Genomic DNA, 19,964 nt, shown 5'->3' with positions numbered 1-19,964 from the left:
CACCCAGTTATAACATGTCTAAAAACTCATGGTTTTATAGCATTTTGTATGATTATATTAATCTCAAATCAGTTACGTATATGATTCAATATTAATTCCTTTATCTAAAAAAGGTTTGTAAATGCTGTCATTATACTACTATACTTTTGATATCAGCTCGATGAAATTGCTGTTTTATAAATAAATAAGAATTCATGTTTATCGATAAATATTTACATTTTCCAGTGTCTTTGCCTGTGTAACACTAAGTATCGATTTTGTAGTATATAACCCATAACTTCAAACGACGCTAAAGTGAGGCGCCAATGGGGTTTGCTTATTTATATTTAAAAATTTAATCGTTCGATGGCTTAAAATTATATAAATATAAGTAATAAGGAATCATTCTTTGAATATCATGAGGTGATAATTTCGGTCGGGGCGTGATCAGATTCTATCATAAAGCCCTTCTGGCTTTATTGGATTTGATCAAACCCCGACCGAAATTATCACCTCATAATACTCAAAGAATGATTCTTTATTCCTTAAATATAAACACTACATGTGCGATGTTTACAATTAATAACATGCATGGACGTACAATTCATCTTCATGTTTCTCATCTTTTCTTTTTTATACAAGAAACAAATTTCAACGATACCGAAGTCAATGTTTATGTGCGTTTGTTACAATGTACACAATAAAAAAAAATCAGAGAATCGTGATATTTCTTAAAACTTCGAGATACCGTATGCAACTGTATGCACTCTATAAACGACTATTATTTAATATTTTCATTTTTTTAAATTGATAATCACTTGGCCGATATTTGTATTCAATGAGAGAGAGAGAGAGAGAGAGAGAGAGAGAGAGAGAGAGAGAGAGAGAGAGAGAGAGAGAGATTTTTATTCATTCATCGTGCAACATCGATAATAAGAAAATTAAATTTAGTCAACATGTAAAAATATTTCTTCTTACTGAGTATAAGCTACGTCTATCGACACTTTACTATCGATAAGTGCCAAAAATGGACGTAAACAGTCTTATTGAAAGTTACATGCAATCTTGCATTTTGAAAGAAAAATGTGAATAATGCTTATATATAATAATTAATTATTTTAACGATTATGGTTTATAAAAATCGCATCACATAAATACAACGGTACGCGTGAACTTACAAAGCGATTGAATAGAAGTGCAGATTCAGCACGTGGGTGGCTTTTGTATTTTGTTGGTCTGACGTTTTTGATACACTTAATTATAGGTGTGTACGAGTATATTTAAACAATAAACATAAACAGAGAGTAGCGATCAATACCGAAAAAATTAATGTAACCCACGTTCTGTAATGTGGCTATCTTTATAGCCCGCGTGTATCACCGAAGAAAGCATTTTATTGTTTATATTTACATCTTTTTTGGACAAATTAATGAGTTGAATTGATCGTTAAAAGTAAGTAAAAGCACTAAATAATTGCACCAGTACGTTAGATGAAAGCTGTAGCCAAAGCGTCAGTCTTATACGGGAATTTCAGTTTGTTATCATCATAATTAGTTCGTGCAATCCTTGATTTTTCTTATGTTGCTGAAGATTTTTACCGATCGATAAACTGCATGGTTAGAACTGGACCGAGTAGATTTCAGCCCTGTCTGTTTCTATACAGCTGTGAATTACAATCAATTTTCGTAAGAAATAGAGGGAATCATGCTACGTGGATGTAAATTTAATATTAAAAAATTAATTTAATATTAAAAAATAAAGATGCCATTTTTTGTCAAAATCGCTCAAATCAACTGTCTACATTTTTGTTGTAACTTTTCAGTGAGGCAGTCAAAACCTATTTTTTTTCACCGGTAATTTTATAAGAATTAAGTGCCGATAACGTATAAAAGAGAAGACAAATCAGGAAAATAATTTAACACCATATAACCTTAGGGTTTCAAAAACAGCTACTGATTTTAATCTTGCGTCAGTACTATAAAGATACTTAAGAAGTAATATCAGTAAATATGCGATAAAATTTCCGTGCAAAAGGTTCATCAAAAATAATAAATATTTCTATTTTTGAAAATAAACTTATGTATATTATTTAACAATGCTCCAAAATTGTAGAAACATCGGCATCGAATTTGACCATCTTTATTTATGTTTGTTACATGTTTGCTTAATTGCCTCTCGGCAGCTTCAATAACTTTGATATATTTAAAGGTTGGAGAGATGTTTGATATTTGTTTTCTTTAAATATCCTCTATCTTATGTTCGGGTGAAGGAAGAGGGGGGGGGGGGGGTTATTGCATGTGGATTCATCGGAAGTGTATCTGGATTAGCTGCAGAACTTTAACTATATCTGGACATTCAAAATGTTTTGTTCTCCATTGTTAAAATTGTAAGAAATCTAGAATTGTAGAAAATCATTTATTAATTCTATTTCAAACAAAGATGATGAAAGGAAGTATAGAAAAAAATATAACAAAACAAAATTTGACGTCCGTGACGTCCTGACGTTTTCGACGAGCTACGTCAAATTCGTGTTAACTCTCTTACTAAAATTGTCATAAAATGCTTAAAACACACAAGATCTTGGATATCCTTGTATATTTGTATTCAGAAAGAGTTGACTAATCGGAATTGACAAAAAAGTGAGTTTGTGAAATTTTGACCTTAAGGGCCCTTTTTTCATGACGGCAGTCATTTCATAGTACTCCAACAAATGAATTATGGATACTGTTCACACAAAAGAAACCTTTTGAACTTAAATCAAATTAATATTATTAATTGTCATTTACTTTTGTGGGGAGACGAATCTCTGAGTGTCAATTTAAACCAACATATTTTTTTAGCTGTTCAAAGATTTATAAGAGATTGTGGCAGATTCGTGTAACTTCAATTTTACTGCCTAAACCAAATTCAACAGAACTTTTTATACATGTACGTTTGTTCAATAACTTAACTATATTAGTAATATCCATTTCTATGTACTTTCCATTGTAAACTACTATACAGTTGTAAATTGTTATACTTGGTAAGAACCTCGTAAGTTGTAAGAACTTGTGTTCGAACCATTTGTATATGTTTATACAATAAAATATGTTCAAACCAAAAGAAAAGAAAGCCTGGTAAATTCAAACTTTTTAAATTCACATACTTATAGTAAAGTTACTGAAAATAGATCTCAGATCCCCACTGGCAAACAAAATTTCCCCTGGGCCCGAAAGAATTTTCTGGATTTGCACATGAAGTCATTCACATTGAACCATGGCTTTTTAACACAGCATGTAGTCTTTACATTGACACAAGGTCAAATGTACAAAACTATTTTTAACTCCAATCCCAGACATATTGAGACATGCTGTCCATAGGAAAAAAAATGTTCTGATTAAAAATCTTTAATTATTAGCATCAATACAATTTACAAACAATATCATTTACATATCAAGTCATATATTATGTCTGTGACACAAGTTTAAACTTTGCTTTTAATGGTATTGGAATAACATGAAAGAACTTCTTGTAAATTGTGACTCCTTTCTGCACCGCCCCATACAGAGGACTCTGAGGATAGGGATTCAGTTTTTCACACGAGACGACCACTGTCCCATCTTCCATGGCAACCAGGCGATTTGTTCTGTCAGTTTCGACCTATAGAAGATAAAACAATGTTAACATTTTAAAAAAATGTTCTGTGTCCAACATTCCGCTTACATGTATATTATTGGTACATACTCAAATGCTTGCAATACTTGAATACTGTTCTGTTAGTTGCAATGAATGGAACTTAATACTGTTCCACTGACATGTCATATGTTCTTTCACATTATACATGTACATGACCAAAAACTGAATAATTTTGGCCACACTTGTGATGTTGATTGAATACTAGTTGGATCTTTGCTAAATTATTCTGATACATCTAGCTATTTACTAGTATAAAAGAACTCAGGCTGATGATTATAGAATTTGATGTGCATAAAACAGGTAGTACCAAGTTAGATACCACTTTAACTGGTAGAGAAAATAAAAAGCTTAAAAAACAGTTATACTTCACAATAAACTTAGGTCCAGGTGAACATAATTTTTATGATACATTGTTTATGGTGAATGAAGTTCAGTCAAAACACTTACATTTTCCCCTGGGTAAAATCTCAATCCACATTGATTCACCAAGATTTCTCCTTTGTGGACAAAGCAACCATCATTCCTTTTGATGCCATATGCCTTTCCTACTGTGTTTCTTTTGCCTCCCAAATTCTTTGATCTTGAACTTTTGGATTTGTGTCTCACAGAAGTCACAGAAAAACCTGCAAATTCAAGCCATGGAGAAATTAAGGTCACAAATAGTGTCTAAAGGTTGGGCAGATGATTGTTGTGCTCTTCTGTTTCCCGATTAAACTACCATTTAAATAAGTCTTATAGCCGGATTTTCACATAATTACCATTATTAATACTATAGTTGCATGAAATATCAAACATTAAAGAAATTGGGCCAAATTTCCTATTAGAGCCATTTTAATGAGACTTCAACTTGTGATGTAATGTGATTATCTACTTGCTGCATCAAAACAAGTTTACACTCTGGTCTCAAAAATTCGATTCTGTCTGAATAGCTAAATAAAACTATAGAGAATGTACTGGACTGATGATGTTTCAGGTCTTGTCTGTCAGACCATGGTCTATCTCTGTTAGATGACTCTTAAAAAGAATATATGCTACACTTTAAACTACAAAACAGCAGAATTTAAGCTTCAAAAAGCATGTTTTTTCTGCCTTGTTCAACTAAGGAAGAATTCATTCATTACAGTATAATAATGTTTTTTTGAAATAAACAGTCATAAAACACTGACTGCAAATAAACGAAGATGAATTACAGTAATTACAGCACCAACCAGACACAACTTGACACCAAAGCAGACCCCTAAAGTTGACCCCCAGTCTGCTTTGTGTCTGCTTGGAGTCTAATATTTAAAAATTTGCATCTGCTCTGGGTCTCCTATGGGTTTACTCATGGCCGACAGACAACTCTGGGGGTCCGCTTTAAGCACTTAAGTGTGAAGTAGACCCTTTTTTTAACCGCCTGTAAGCTCACCCAGCCGCTGTATATTAAATTCAAATACCGGGTTCATGCACATGTAGAGGCATTTGGTCATTTTCAATACAATTTTAGAGTCTTCTTTCTATATCCGCTTTGGATTTGCTTTGGGATGGCCAGAAATTAGTCTGGACTTTTACCCCATTTCATTTGTAACTGGTAACAAGGCACTGTCAGACTCACTGTAAAAGTCTGTTTTCTGGTGACAATAGTAACATATATGACAAAACTGTTTATTCTCTTTTCAATGGATGGTTTAATAATGGTTACAGTTATATTTTCTTGATGACAAAGGGTTACAGGAGTGACTGACTTTTTAAGCAAGGAGGTCCTATTTAATTTGGTTACAATAGTTACAGCTATATTCTGTGGGTGACAAAAGGTAACACAGGTAAAAAGCCTTTTTCTGTTTAGCAGAGAGTCTTATTTCATTTGGTTACAATAGTTACCGCTATATTCTCATGGTGACATAGGGAAACAGTGGTGACAGTCATTTTCATGTTTTACAGGGGGCCTTATTTTATTTGGTTACATCGGATACAATGGTTACCCTAACCATAAATTACCCTGATCATAAGTAACCTCTACACTGTATACTACAGCTCTGGGTCCGCCATAGCAGACCCGATGCATACCAAGACGGGATTTGGTCGGTACTGTACATGCTGTAGAATAACTCTACCAACTTTTAAATCAAGATATACACAAACATTAAACCTATTGTCATTTCTGAGTGGAGATAATTCGAGCTAAAGACACGAAAAAGTAATTTTTGACTAAACTTTAAAAATAAAAGAGGTTTTTTTTAAAATGAATTTTTGTATGAAATATTTGCACTCACCTCTAACAATGTCTCCATTTAAATGAGAAAACAGACTTCCATTTAATATATAGGACACTTGCCTCATGGAGGCTGACATTTTGAAAATAGTTCACATTAATATTACTACGAGAAATTTCATATAACTTCACAACTTAAATAAATAAAACTAACTTAAAACAGTAATAATAATATATTAAGACAAAATAATCATCGTAAGTATTGATTTTACACATATTATAAACTGCAGTTTTAATGTAGTGTTACCAGAAAATTTATGGATTATATGTAGCGTATTTACTTTCATTTTGCGAAATGGATTGGTTCTTAGGCATCCTTTTTGGCGGAAAAAATGAATTTAGATGAGAGCATTGAACAGATATCGTCTATGTGTCCATCTTTTACTTATGATGAAATCAAAAGCGACTTGTCTGTAACAAATGATGTTGAACTGACAGTGAATCGATTACTTGATAAGTCCATAACAAATGTAGGCACTCAGGTTGAGCTGTTATGTTATTCTTGTGTTGTTAGTAAATTATCACTGTTTATTCTGAATTATAAATCAATTAATCGTGATGATCGTTAGCCTAGATTTTTAACACAGAACTGGTTTAAGTCTTATATTTTTAATGGACTTCCATCCGGTGTATTTAATGGCAGGATCAAGTCATGTAGTACTGTATATATATTTTTTATATATTGTAATTTGCGCTTATACTCCATAATAACAAATGACCATGCAGTACAAATTGCAATCACCCTTCTGTAGGTCAAACTCATTTTACACATGATTGACATTTAAATGACAGATTTGTTTATTTTTTAACCAGAGACATGCATAAATAACAGAGATTGGCAACTCCACCATTTGCATGTTTTGTTGTTGAAATATGTTACAGGACCAACCTTACTTTGAGAACTACATATTTTTTAAAAGAAAAATGAGCATAGGATTTAGAAGTTTTTGAATCAATAAATTGAAAAATTAGATTAACATATAGAAAATATATAGGCCAGCTTTAAAACTGTGGTGAAACCTTGGACGACAGGTAGCTAATTGCCACCCGAAACTCCTTTTATTTTTGTTCATTGGACACAAATTCATGAAAATAGAATTTGAAAGTTATGGTAATAGGAGTAGGATTTACATGTAGCTGTTTTTATTTCGATATATTTGTTTATTAGAAACTGATTTCAACTTGGAATACTTTACAACCGAAAGATGCGTGATTTCACATGCATGATTTCACAAGATTTTGATCAGTTGCTAGTCTTTGTTATTCATGTCTCTGTTCTGACAGTGTCTGAGAGATTTCCATATAGGCCAGGGAAATTTAAACCATTTGCAAGGGCATTCAAAATTATTACTGGGTGAAAATTACTGTGTATACAGTATGTCTACATGTGTTAATAGTGTAAACAATTTCATTTTAAGGGAGCTGATGTAAAATCAGCAATGGATTTCAGCAGTGATGACGAAGAACTACCACAAATATACAAACCCTCCAGTTTATCTGCCAGGGCTACTACAAACCAGACAGGTCCACCATCAATAAATAAAAGCTCCCTGCAGGTTTCCATTATTATAGACAGCGATGAAGATGTTGAAGTTACTGGTACCCGTGGACCATCCAGAGGACTCGGGCAAGTGAATCATAGCATGTCGGACAGCTCAGAAGATGAAATCTGTTTGCCATCACTTAGAGACAGAATATTAAGTAGTGTGTCCAGTAGTAAATCCATTTCATCATCAGAAACAATCACATCTATGAAACAAAAACTTTCATCCGAAAATAAATGTGACAGAACTGCTCTTAATTATCTAAACTCAGGAAGCATGCACAGTAAAGGTCTCGCTTCTAATGGATATTCAAGTTCATTAGCATGTTCCGAGGAAACTGTTTTTAGTGATGGATCAATTAGCACAAACAATTTTGATTCCAATATGGATAGTCAGTCTACAGTTTCCTTGTCACAGTCTTCTGGATGCAGCATTGGAGATTTGACCAAGAAAAAAAGAACAAAGGAGGAAATTGCAGCCTTAAAACATGAAGCCAAGGCAAGTATTTTATATTGTAAGTATTTTCTACTTGATAGTTACAGTAACTGTAGCAGAATATAAAAATAAATTTTAATTTATGAGGTTTTTGATTGTTGTACATATTTTAACAATAATGAATAAGGGTATATTACTTATTTGTTTTCCTCCCAAATCTCAATTCTCTCTCTTTTTCAACAAGACCTAGATTCTGTGAATTCTTTCTTATAGCATGGTGTATTGGTGTACATATTTACAGATGCGGAAAATGAATAACAAGAAATCCAGAGAAGAAAAGGCATTGTCCAAAGAGCTAGAAAGGCAAAGAAAAGAACAGATACGCATTGCTGAAAGAGAAAGAAAGAAACAGATGGGAGGATCTAAGGACTGTTTGCAAGTAATATTTTCAAAAATTATAAATCAACAAGAACGAAATTATTTATCGTATTTTGCAATGTAATAGCTATAAATATATTATAAACAAATGAAATATTTTGAGTGGGTTTATTAATTAACTCCAAACCAAGAAGAATTAAAAATGGAGTCTCCTGTTTACACTTATGAAATTATTTCCTATTTATTTGGGATACATTGGACAATGATTTCAAAGGCTGTGCTCTTCTGATTGTTACAATACATGTAACTTTTCTTCAATTTTTCTCAGTACCTGATTTTGATGTTGGATACTCGTATTGTAAACAATGGAGGGCATGGAGTGGCTATATTTAAGGCATGTGAAGCATTAGGGATACAGTACATCACTAAAGAACAGACTGTACCATTCAGTATCACATGGAACAGACAAGTCACCAGTATCAATGTATCCAGGGAAAATCAGGTATACTGGTACCCATGTTATATCAAATGCAACGATAAACATACTGTGTACACCTGTTTTATATCTGACATTGTTAATTCATGCATTTTAATGTTTAAAGCAAGTAATTTGTAAAATGTGTAATAAAATAGTATTGCATCAATATGAAACAAATTCACATTGGGGGCAGGGGGTTGGGGGGATTGGTATTTGTAATGTATACATTTGATCTTGCCAATCAAATGACCAGTTTTTAACATGCATTGGTATTTTTCAGCATTTGAAATTGAAGAGATAGATTAGGTTGTAAACAGCCTAATATAGCTGAAGGCACAATGCTTTTAAACATCAGAGTGTTTGCATATGGTCATAATGGGTTATATTAAACAGTTAACTGAAAAGAGCCTTGGTTTATACATTGAGAGCCTTGGTTTATACCTTGGCCACATTCTCAATTGAGGCTCTGATTGCTTAGAAAAAAATTAAATGGGTGCACATTCAGGTAGTACATGTACATAATAAACCATTATGTATCATATACTTTTCAAAAGTATATCCTTTTCTGCCCTGTGCAACATGAACCAAAAACTTTCCTACCCGATTGAATTAAACCCTAGGGATGTGTAGTAAAATTAAATAAAACAAACCCCTTACCGTAAACCATTGAGTACCGTATTTTGAGGTAGAATAAGGTATGCCTCATTCAATTTTGATGTCTGAGTATGATATCAGTTACGTCGACGTCTACTTGGTATTCAAATAGCAGGTGTAAATTGACAGGAAAGATTAAAAAAATCAAGTACATGTATGTAGACATGGAGCAATTTGTTGACAATGATCATTCTTCACATGAGGTTTTTTATTGTTTCTTTGATACTTTTTATGAGTATATGATATAAAAATCATGACATGGTATTTTTTAAATCACATCCCATATTATCCTGCGGTTGCTGGATATCAGCCTGTCAGATCATGAGATCCTAGCGGCTCTTGAAGCTGACACACAGCAACCTCCGGCTAATGTAGGATGCAATATAAAATGCCATGTAATAATCATTATATTTCAGGTTGAAACGGTGAAATCCGAGCAGATGGAGGAAGATGTCCTTGTGTTACTCCCAGTTGCTGACTTTGTTAATTTTGTACAGAATCATAAAAAGGTTATAAAGCCAAATTACATGTAATAACAGTATTATATAGTAAGAAAAAAGGAAAGCTTTACAGTAATAGGATTTTTTTCTGATGATTTCTTGAAGTCAGTGTTTATTTTTCAATACTTTTGAATGCCTTTCATAGATATTGTAATTCAAATTAGATATCAAATGTTTAAGGAGATATCTTTCCGAATATTTTTCGGAAAACAAAACATGATGTATGACGGTTGATATTGTTTTTAGTTAAAAGAAAAAGGAAGTTATTTCTCACAAAGTGGCATTCATTCCATGTATCTTTTTTTTTAATTTATGGAATGTACTTTAAGACTGATGCCAATTGTTGTGTTGCTGTAACAGTAATTCATTCATTGATCTACTGGCTCTTACACATATCCTCAAACAGTATGAAATCTATTGTTTTATTTTCAGTGTGGCAGTGAATTAGGATGCGGACCAACTCTAATAAATTATGTACAGACTGTCAAACAGCATTTACCTAATTCTATTTTATCATTTGTCGTCATAGGGATGGAAAAATATTTTAGGTAATTATTAGGTTGATGACTTTAGTGGCTTTCGTGTCAGGTTCTTAATTTACACAGCGTGATAAATTTCTGGTTATAATTTCAGGCACATAAATGATCATTTAAGATGACATGTATTTGATTCAAAGTATTGTACAAATATAAAGCTCTTATTTTTAAAAAGCAGAGGAAAACCATAAATATGTAAAAAAGTTTGATGAAAAATTACTTGCCAGAAAAGGGGGAGTACTACTGCACTTGTTTCTATGGTTTTGACAGCATTTGGTTTGCCAGCCAAAATTTTAATATTTATATTACAGTTTAATTAATAAGTATAAACATTTTAGTGACTGTTAGATTATGTCTATTTGGTTCATTTCAATTTTTCAATGTTTGTTAAAAACAACTTGTAAAAAAAATATGGGGGTGTACATGTTCAAGAGACTTTCCAACAAAAACTAGTAGTCAATTTTGATAAATTATAGTTTTTTTGTTTTTTTTTAAATATATTACTCTTAATAAATGTTTGATGAAAATAGGATGTAAACTTTACAACTTTTGAGACATTTCTAAAAATATCAAGTTTTGTCAATTTTTTGGAAGGTTTTATTAAGAATAATGTAATAATTAATTTTTGTGAACTTTTTGTAGGAAAACATGCAATAAGAATTTTTCATTTAATGACTATCAATCATTAGATTTTCTAAAATTATAGCATAATATAACGTTTTTGGTGCATAATTTAATATATATTATAAAATCATGCTTCATTGTGTTAAATATTTGGCTGTTGAATTTTTGGACCATGTGATCTGAAGCTCAATGTAGGAAAACAAACTTGCTAAGATATAAATATTTTCGTATCTTTAGTAGGTTTATTACTTTTCAAATTTAAAAAAAAGTTTGGTTGACACAAATTTCTAAAAGGCTGGGTCTTAAAAACATGATAAGATGTCATCATCTGAAAAAGAATCCAACAGAATGGTTATTCTAAATAAAGTAAAACTCAGCTATAGTGAAGTCCTAGGGACCAATGGTTTTACTTCATTATATCCATAATTCATTCTATCCATAAAACATATTCGTAATATTAACTATAGCGAAATCACTATATACATATTTTCTTTAACCAGACTACAATTTTTGCTTATTTAGGCTTAGAATGAAAAAACCCATTTTTTTTTATACCTTTAAAGGGGCATGGTCACGATTTTGGACGGAAATTATTTTTTCGATTTTAATGTTTACAGTGTTTCAGTTATAGGCAACCAAAATTTGAGTGTCATTTGTTGAGTTATTTGCGAGTTAAAGAGCTTACAATTCTTAACTATGTAAACAAAGCTTTTGTTTACATTTTGAATGTTGAAGTGAAAATTTCAGTTTTAGACCTCAAATGAATGTGTTAATCGTTAGAAACTGTTTATTTATGCTTAAAATTAATCAGAAGATAGGCAAATCAGCTTGACAAAGATTTTCACTGGTATATTGAACCTATGTAAACAAAAACAGGGCACGAGCCTTGTTTACATGACGAAGAATAACTCATTGACTGGCACCCAAATTTCATTTGATCATTAGAAATGCATTCCTAAAGCATTGTAAATAATGAAAACAGAGAAATAAATTTTAACCAAAATCGTGACCATGCTCCTTTAAAAATCGGATTGTAAATTGAAGAATTCATGCAAAATAAATTCATTCAAACTATTTTGTTAAATGGTTGTGCAAACTTTTTCAGCTGCAAACAAATTCATTATAAATGTGTTAAATTTGATTATTATTCACCTCTACTGGACCCAAAATCAGTTCACCATATCCATAAATTTGTTATATCCGAATTCGTTATAACCATAATATTGTACAAAGATTTCTTAAGAATTTTACCAGGGACTCAAACAAACTTTGCTATATCCGAGAATTCACTATGTCCGTCTTCGTACTAATCAAGTTTTACTTTAACTTGAACTTCATTCAATCTATCTATTCTCTCTAAGTTCTTCATCCACTGAAGTTATGCCATTGCCAAATATGGTGGTTTTATTGTTAATCTAAAAACAAGATAAATAATACTGACAATTTCCCATTCTCAAATGTTAATATAGGTAATAAACAGCAATGTTAAAGAGTTCACCAGGATATAACTTGGTTGTTCATGTGATCAAATCCTGTGAAGCCCAATTAAGGGTTTTTGAGGGGAAACCAAGTTCATATCCCAGTGAACTTTTTAACATGCTGGTTATTTCTTAAAACATTAACTTCAGAGGATGACATGGTTTTTTCTGAAAAAAGTATAACATCATTCAGAATCTAGATATGACATTTATTGAATTCAATACATTGTTATTTTTTAAAGAAGTCACATTGTGATGTAAGCAAACCTGGTTGTACATACATAAACTTATTTGTTTAACCAGTCAAATAGCACTATACAAACAAGATTAAATGATTTCCTTTTTATTGTATTCAGGGATCAGAAAACTAAGGTACAAAGGAAGCACAGAGCAGCAGTGTTATCCAGTGAGAGGGTGACTCTGTGTACAGACAGTGACCAGGGGAGTGTTCATCGTCTGGATGTCGAAGAGGTTTGACAAATTTGATTATACGGTTGAAGAGGACATGAATATTGGAAATGAAACTAACAATTTAACTTTACAGTCAAGGAATGTCAAACATTTTTTGTGTGTCAGCCATCAAGTTGAACAACTGTCAAACACTGATTATTTGTGAAAGATATTATTTAATGAAGGATATGATTTGATTTGATACACCATTATCACTGCAATATACTATTGGAAGTAATGAAATGTGTGTAATATGCATTATTATGCCTTCTGTCAATACTCATCTATTTTCGCATAGTATCAAAGGATTTATATAGCGTAAGCATACTATGCCGAAATAGAGCACAGCGAATATTTTCAACGAAAATCTTTCAAGCGCCGACAGCGGGATTCGAACTCACGACGCTAAAATCATTGATTCGAGCATGAAGCCCAACGCGTTACCGCTACGCTAAATTAGCCGTTAGTAAAAACACCGGTATTTAGGTATATAAAACGTAGATATATACGACTGACATCAAGCAATTAAAATTATTCATTTTTCCAAAAAAAAAGAAATTCTGCTTGAGAATCACAAAAACGCTTTTTTAAATGACGCTTGATAAAGAATGTTCAAGAAAAAAAATTCACTGAGATTTCGTCTGCTAAACATTTCGAGTTTTCTTGCTAAGGCCAAACGTCTCTCTATTTCTTGAAAAGAACATAAACCTTTGTTGACTTTTTATTGTACAACAACTTGTTGATTAAATAAACAATCAAATCAATTGATTACACGTAATTTGAAAAACAACAAAAAACGCTTGCTTTTCCGGTGATTATTTTAAGGGACTTGTCAACACTTGAACGTCAGAGCTACTTATAGCAAAGCACGTCAGTATATTTAACAGTCGGCATAATAATAACAATAGTGTTGTGTTGTGCATGTTCTATGCCTAAATAGTAGTCAGGGTGTGATACATAGTGCACTTGCCTCCGGCTCGTGCACCATGTATCAAACCCTGACTACTATTTAGGCATAGTACATGCACAACACAACACTATTACATAAATATAGAACCTTATCTGCATTTTTCAAATGTTTTTATTGCAGTTTTTTTTAAAACTGAAAAGTAGGTACCTGCGGGCATTATGCAGTAATAGGGAGTACAACTCTCTTGTGTAAAGGTCCAGCAAGGGGAGAGCAAAAATAATGCTATAAAAATGCTATGTAGATTTTTTTGAGAAAAACATTTTCATCATAGAATTCCTTTATTCCAAGAAGTCCGATATCAAAACGGCTGGCAGATCATTCATTTGATAAAGATTAGAATTGTTTTTTTGTACATTGTACTACTAACTAGCTAAGCTTTATTAAAAACCAGTTTGAAAGATTTTAATTTCCTGCCTACCTTGTTCTTTGAAAATGTCATGAAAAATGTAAAAATTTAAACAGACCTAAGGAATATTTTGAACATGAGGTCAGTATAAACAAACTTTGTTTCTCATGTTGAATAGAATCATATATAAAAGCCTACAACGTAAATGCTTTAGGCTGTTACAGTATAAAACTACCCTTTTAACATTAATTAAATGGTGCATAGCATTATAAATCAAACTTTAAAAAATCAGTCAATATTAATTTAGACCCTAAATAAACAACAAAGCAATTAATTTACTTACAAGTATTAAATGGAATATGTCATTTAGAAACTTTTTATGACACATATAAGAATTCTTTGTTTATTTTCAAAACTAAAAATATTTTTTCGTAGAATATGTACATTATAGAGGTACTGTACATGTACCAAAAAATTGTTGCATTAAAAAAAAATAAACAAAAACAAAGTATACATTTATGATACTGGAATACAATATGGTCTGAAAGATTTTAGAATTTACAGAATAAGAGAATACGCTCATTTACATGATGTATTTTTATACTAGAAAGATTACATTATTCAGATTTGATGTCTGATATGTTTGACATATATAGAGAGAATCACTGTAGATACTTGTACACTGTCACTGTGTTGGTGTTATATTGTCCTACATGGAGATTGTTCTCATCATCCACACACAGACAACAGGGATTGTTTATACCTTGTTGTGGTGTGAGTAGTAGAGACAAGAAATGACCATCCCGATTAAGGATGTGAACTTCGTTATTCATGAGAAAACTGTCACAAACAATGATGTGACCGAGGAGATCAGTACAGATACCATAGGGGTAAAACTCTGACCCCCGACCTGTGTAGGAGAACCTGTGTTGTCCTGATTTATCTACGACCACTACAGCTTTTTTGCCATAGTCTGATGTACAGATATCACCATTGATGTTTTCTGTGATGTAGTGTGGATACTTATACAGTTCCTGTTCTTTGTTGTCCCTCTGTATGTTCTGTATTTCTTCTCCTGTCTTGTTGTACCTGGTGACGTTAGCCTCTCCACCCTTTATCATCCCCACCAGTATGTCCCCGTTGATGTGGGAGGAGTGTATGCTGAGTGGTTTCCAGTCTCCTGTTTTAATAAATTTAGTGATTGTATTATCCTGTTTTATCCTATTGATGACTTTGTTGTGTTTGTCTGTATAGATCAGATCCCCGTCCTGTGTGACTGTGTGGTAGCCTTCATTTTCACCACTGGTTTTTATCCTCTGTTGCTGATTACCCTGTAGATCTGTATGGACAAGGTTACGTTTATCATCACTGGCCCAGAGTATGCCTGATTTACCTAGTGATATATGATATACACTCTTAACACCTGGTACTGTGTACTCCCTGACCTTGGTGACAGAGGAAGACAGAGACAGTGTTTGTTTCACGTCTGATTTCTCTCTGTCTTGCTTCATCTCTTTCCCTGTAGGTTTCAACTGTGTTGATGGAGTAGCCATTGGTTTTATTTTCCTTTTATCAGGTTTAATGTTTGGGACATCTATATTTCCAAGTAACCTGCTGACATCATCATAGGTGAATTGACCAGCACTAAACACTGGTGGGACTGGTTTAGTTGTCTCTGGTATAGATTGGATTTTTGAATTTTCAAATTTTGCAGATAATAAACCTTTGAAATTGCTTAAAGGGAGGTAGCCATGAAACTCTTTTAAAAGTTTTTCAAGGTAGTTATTGTAATCATCGTATGTTTTTCCCTGTTGTTTTAACACTTTAAGTAATGACTTTTCTATGGTATTGGCTTGTTCCAATTTGTCTGATGTCACCTTATTTACCAGGTCTTTCAGAGACTGGGCTTCTGACTTTATGGAGTTTCTGATACCATCCATGGTTTTCTTTACTTCTTTGCCATCTTCATCTGTCTCTGTTTTCAATTCTTTTGATGTTGGAAGGAAATATTCTTGGATTTTTGAAATTTCTTCTAAACAAAATGCCAATTTTTCTGCATCAATGTCCTCCATATCAACAAATTTATGGCCGAAGTGTTCTTCCATGGTTGTGCACTTTGAACATAGAGGAATGTTGCACTCATTGCATAGAATATCTGCATTTCGAGTTGGATGGAGCTTGCATTTGTCCACAGGAAGATGACGTTTGTGCTTTAGGAAGGGGACCACTTCATGGTTTTTGGTATCTGGACTCATCTGATGTTTATCTCTGCATTGTTCACACATTGGTCGGTGACAATGATTGCAGTAAAACTGGCAGTTGTTCTCACAGTCTTCAGTGCCACACTCCAAAACGTATTGTGCTGTCGAGGCTTCCATCTGAAAAAAAAATATCATTATGATTTTAGCATAATGGTCAGACCTGTTCCTATATACATTGAACGTAAGAAAAGATGTAAGCATATGAATATGAAAACGTTGATTGCTCAAAATCATTTGGTTAACTTAACATCTCCCCTTCCCCCACTCCTCATGGAAAAAGGGACCTCATTGTATTGTACCTATTTGGTGGTCCATTGGTCCAGAGACCAAGTGTTTTTCAATCAATATAAATAAAATCCTTTGCAAGACAGACTTCAAATCTTTAAACTTGGTACACAGTTTTCCCCTTAAATGTACATGACTATTGATTATGAGGTCAAGGGTTAAACTACTCTGGACATTCAATAGTGTCTAATTACTGGGCAATCATTAAAATTCATGGGGGCCAATATTCATATATTGCTGAAATTTTATAGGTTTATGGGGACAAAATTTCGTGTATTTCCTTATGCATATGAAAGGCAATATGACTTAATAACCCAAATCTATTAATTTGTGGAGGTTTTAGAGGGACCTACGAATTCCATGAAAATTGAGCCACCACGAAATCTAATGATTCCACAGTATATGTTTTAAAAACTTTTTGCTTGACAGGCATCAAATCATACAGAGTAGATGACCTTGATTTAGGGTAATGTTTGTTAGAGGCCAAGTTCTAACTGCACTGATCTATAGAAAGGTAAGATCAAGTAGGGTCAACTTGATATTTTGAGAGCTAGCCCTTTAATTGACAGGTGAGCAACTTGGTGCACAGGAACCGCAGAAAAAGATTATGATCCCTTTTGACTTAAAGAAGATTTGGTAAAAAAAATCTAGTATTATTATGTCAATATTGACACATTTGGTGTTGGGGGGGGGGGGGGGGGGGGGTAGGTTTTAATGTATTTCTTGAATTTTTTGTTTCAAAGAATAAAATATTTTCAGTTCTTTTCATGTTCTTTGGTTCATGTATAATATGTTGTGACATTTTTATTTGTCAATGAATATGTCTATAGGCTAATTGTTTTCTTGCATTAATAATGTCTATAGTTACCTGTGAATCATCACTAATATCCTCCAATGTAAAATTTATTGGATGGTGCTTTATAAGAGGAAAAGACGATGAATTAAAGTAAGAAGCCAGTTCATACATTTTATTGTTCAGACATTTTTTGTATCTTGTTTGTTTGGGACTTTAAAAATTTAAGGGAAAATATATCTCTTTGTCAACTTAAATCAAATGTCAGAAAATGTACCCAACAATGCACAAAATACAGCACCTTCAATATCGGCACTATAGCTAGTTAGATTAAGATGAGGTTTACTTACATTTTTCAAAAGGAATTGTGCACTAATATTATAGGTGTCATGGCGGCCATTGAAATGTTGGGATTCCAAGTTTTATACTTCCTTGTTGACTTTAAATCCCACCAAGCTAGAGATAGATCTACCCGATACAATGTACCAGTATCTCGAGCTAAGAATTATATCTATATGTAATGTCTTCTTAGGTACCAGCATTATTAACTCCATGGGTATAATGGGTTTAATTAATGTATAAAACATTTTATTGATTGTTCATGCCATTGGGTTATTTAATGTACTCATTAATTATCTGACCCAGTATCAGATATAAATGAGCGGTTTAAAGTTGGATGATTTTTCATAAATTTCTATCTTTCTCTTTTCCATCAATATATATTATAATATTTTTAAATTATGAAGTTGGACAGTTCCGAGAAAACTTAAGGGTCAGAAATTAATCTTACCCTGAAAAAATCAACTTTAACTTTTGATTACAAGTAAATATTGTTTTCTCTTATCCTTTCTTATCATTCAAAGTAAAATTATTTCAGATCTGTCCATCAAATAATGGAATGTGGTGTTAAAACTAACATGATTAAACCCTAGTATACATATTCACCCAGTGGTTATAGAGTTTTGGAAACTTGCATTTTCTGATGTATCTACATTTTGCTACACAAGGAATTATCCAAGGGACAAACATAATTATTATACAAGGCTTAGCTTCTGTGTGTGGGGTTAAGGATACATATTTTAGCCTTAAATGTCTATTCACTATATATGAAAACTAGACACAAAACACTGAAATTCATAAAACAGTTTAAGTTCAGGGGTTCAGGGCTTTGATCCATTTAGTTTGAATTTTTTTAAGATCTTAACATTTTTATCTTTTCCTGACCATGTATGTAAATAAAGTCATTTTAAAGATAAACATGTTAGGTAGATTTAAAATGTAGCAATGGAAATGGAAGTACATGTATTTAGTTTGGCATTTACCGGTAGTTAGAGTGTCAGCATTGTTGAAGGGAGATAGTGACACATAAACCTATGATTTAACAAATATGGTATTTTTACACAATTTCTACATATTTCATACATCATATGAAAAGATGTACGGTACTTTAAAAAAAAATTACGGTGTTGAAAAGTAAATAAATATAATTAAAAAGAGAAAAATAGAATTAAACGTTGGACCAACACTAAAATATTTAGTTTCCCTTCCGCTTCATAACCACCCAAGCGCAAGGGAGCTAGTGTAAATATTGCAGCATGGCAAATACCATGAGCCAGTGGACTTTCATTGAAACCTGATATCTTCAGAATCTATATATTTATAAAGATGCATTCTCTATAAATGCATACTTTTTAACACAGACTTAAAATTACTATGGAATCATATGATTTCACTGATTTTGACCCCTTGCATGCACGGGTTGACATTGCATATGATATTGGACATTTAAGACATAGAGACATCGATACACCGTAGGCCTACTGTTTACGTTTACATAACCAAGCTTTAAGCCTACAAAAACACTATTAATTTTTTTTAACAGTTTCTGTGTCTCGGGACATGCCTTCACCTCATTTAAAATATCTCCCATATACCCGTACCTGTATGTAGCTGAAGAATCGCTCCGAAACGATTTATTGAAAAAATAAATGAACCTGCATTAAAAATAACAGTCAAATTATTCATAACAAACCATTTTGAGGCTGTAAATACCTTTCATCTAAATATTTAATTCATATTAATGAAGAATTCAACACTTTTTTTTACTCGCTTCGAATTGACATTCGGAACTCTTGGGATTTTTCATATTAATTGCACTGAGTTAGAGTTTTCTCCCGTATTTCCTTTGATGAACAGAATATATGACAAAATTTTCGATGAAAATTTGCACGAATTTGTAATATCGTTTCTGAGTTTATCCAGGCAAATGTGATGTTGTGGTAACATAAAACTAAAGAGCCTCCCATGATTTAGCATAAATGTAATGC

The 19,964-nt window shown here is 32.5% G+C and overlaps 3 protein-coding genes across 6 annotated transcripts in view; 1 reads left to right on the top strand and 2 right to left on the bottom strand.

Moving 5' to 3' along the window:
• Positions 1-3,344: 3,344 nt before the first annotated feature.
• LOC105325786 (large ribosomal subunit protein bL27m) lies at positions 3,345-6,058 on the bottom strand. Its single transcript, XM_011425489.3, has 3 exons — positions 5,907-6,058; positions 4,102-4,277; positions 3,345-3,618 (listed from the first exon to the last, which is right to left on the bottom strand). Exons 1-3 carry the CDS (start codon positions 5,983-5,985, stop codon positions 3,424-3,426), a joined length of 450 nt encoding a protein of 149 aa, XP_011423791.3. The 5' UTR covers positions 5,986-6,058; the 3' UTR covers positions 3,345-3,423.
• Positions 6,059-6,173: 115 nt separating this feature from the next.
• LOC105341158 (crossover junction endonuclease EME1) overlaps positions 6,174-19,964 on the top strand; it is a 32,923-nt gene continuing 19,132 nt past the window's right edge. The window contains exons 1-7 of one of the 4 annotated variants that reach the window (XM_066067178.1): positions 6,174-6,387; positions 7,324-7,947; positions 8,186-8,323; positions 8,591-8,764; positions 9,811-9,903; positions 10,327-10,442; positions 12,889-13,003. In XM_066067178.1, the coding sequence (XP_065923250.1) occupies positions 6,238-6,387; positions 7,324-7,947; positions 8,186-8,323; positions 8,591-8,764; positions 9,811-9,903; positions 10,327-10,442; positions 12,889-13,003 (1,410 nt within the window). In that variant the 5' untranslated portion in view covers positions 6,174-6,237. Of the gene's footprint in view, positions 6,388-7,323; positions 7,964-8,185; positions 8,324-8,590; positions 8,765-9,810; positions 9,904-10,326; positions 10,443-12,888; positions 13,004-19,964 lie in introns of those variants that run through there. The other 3 variants (XM_066067177.1, XM_066067179.1, XM_066067180.1) reach the window with 3 other exon arrangements.
• LOC117685251 (tripartite motif-containing protein 3-like) lies at positions 14,318-18,119 on the bottom strand. The gene is made up of 2 exons (XM_034459561.2): positions 17,988-18,119; positions 14,318-16,676 (listed from the first exon to the last, which is right to left on the bottom strand). The coding sequence occupies exon 2, from the start codon at positions 16,674-16,676 to the stop codon at positions 14,961-14,963; it is 1,716 nt and encodes a 571-aa protein (XP_034315452.2). The 5' UTR covers positions 17,988-18,119; the 3' UTR covers positions 14,318-14,960.

The sequence above is a fragment of the Magallana gigas genome, chromosome 7, assembly GCF_963853765.1.
Source record: "Magallana gigas chromosome 7, xbMagGiga1.1, whole genome shotgun sequence".
NCBI classification, from domain to species: domain Eukaryota; kingdom Metazoa; phylum Mollusca; class Bivalvia; order Ostreida; family Ostreidae; genus Magallana; species Magallana gigas.
The sequence above is the reverse complement of the archived record's forward strand: the minus strand, read 5'-3'. Positions and strand labels throughout refer to the sequence as shown.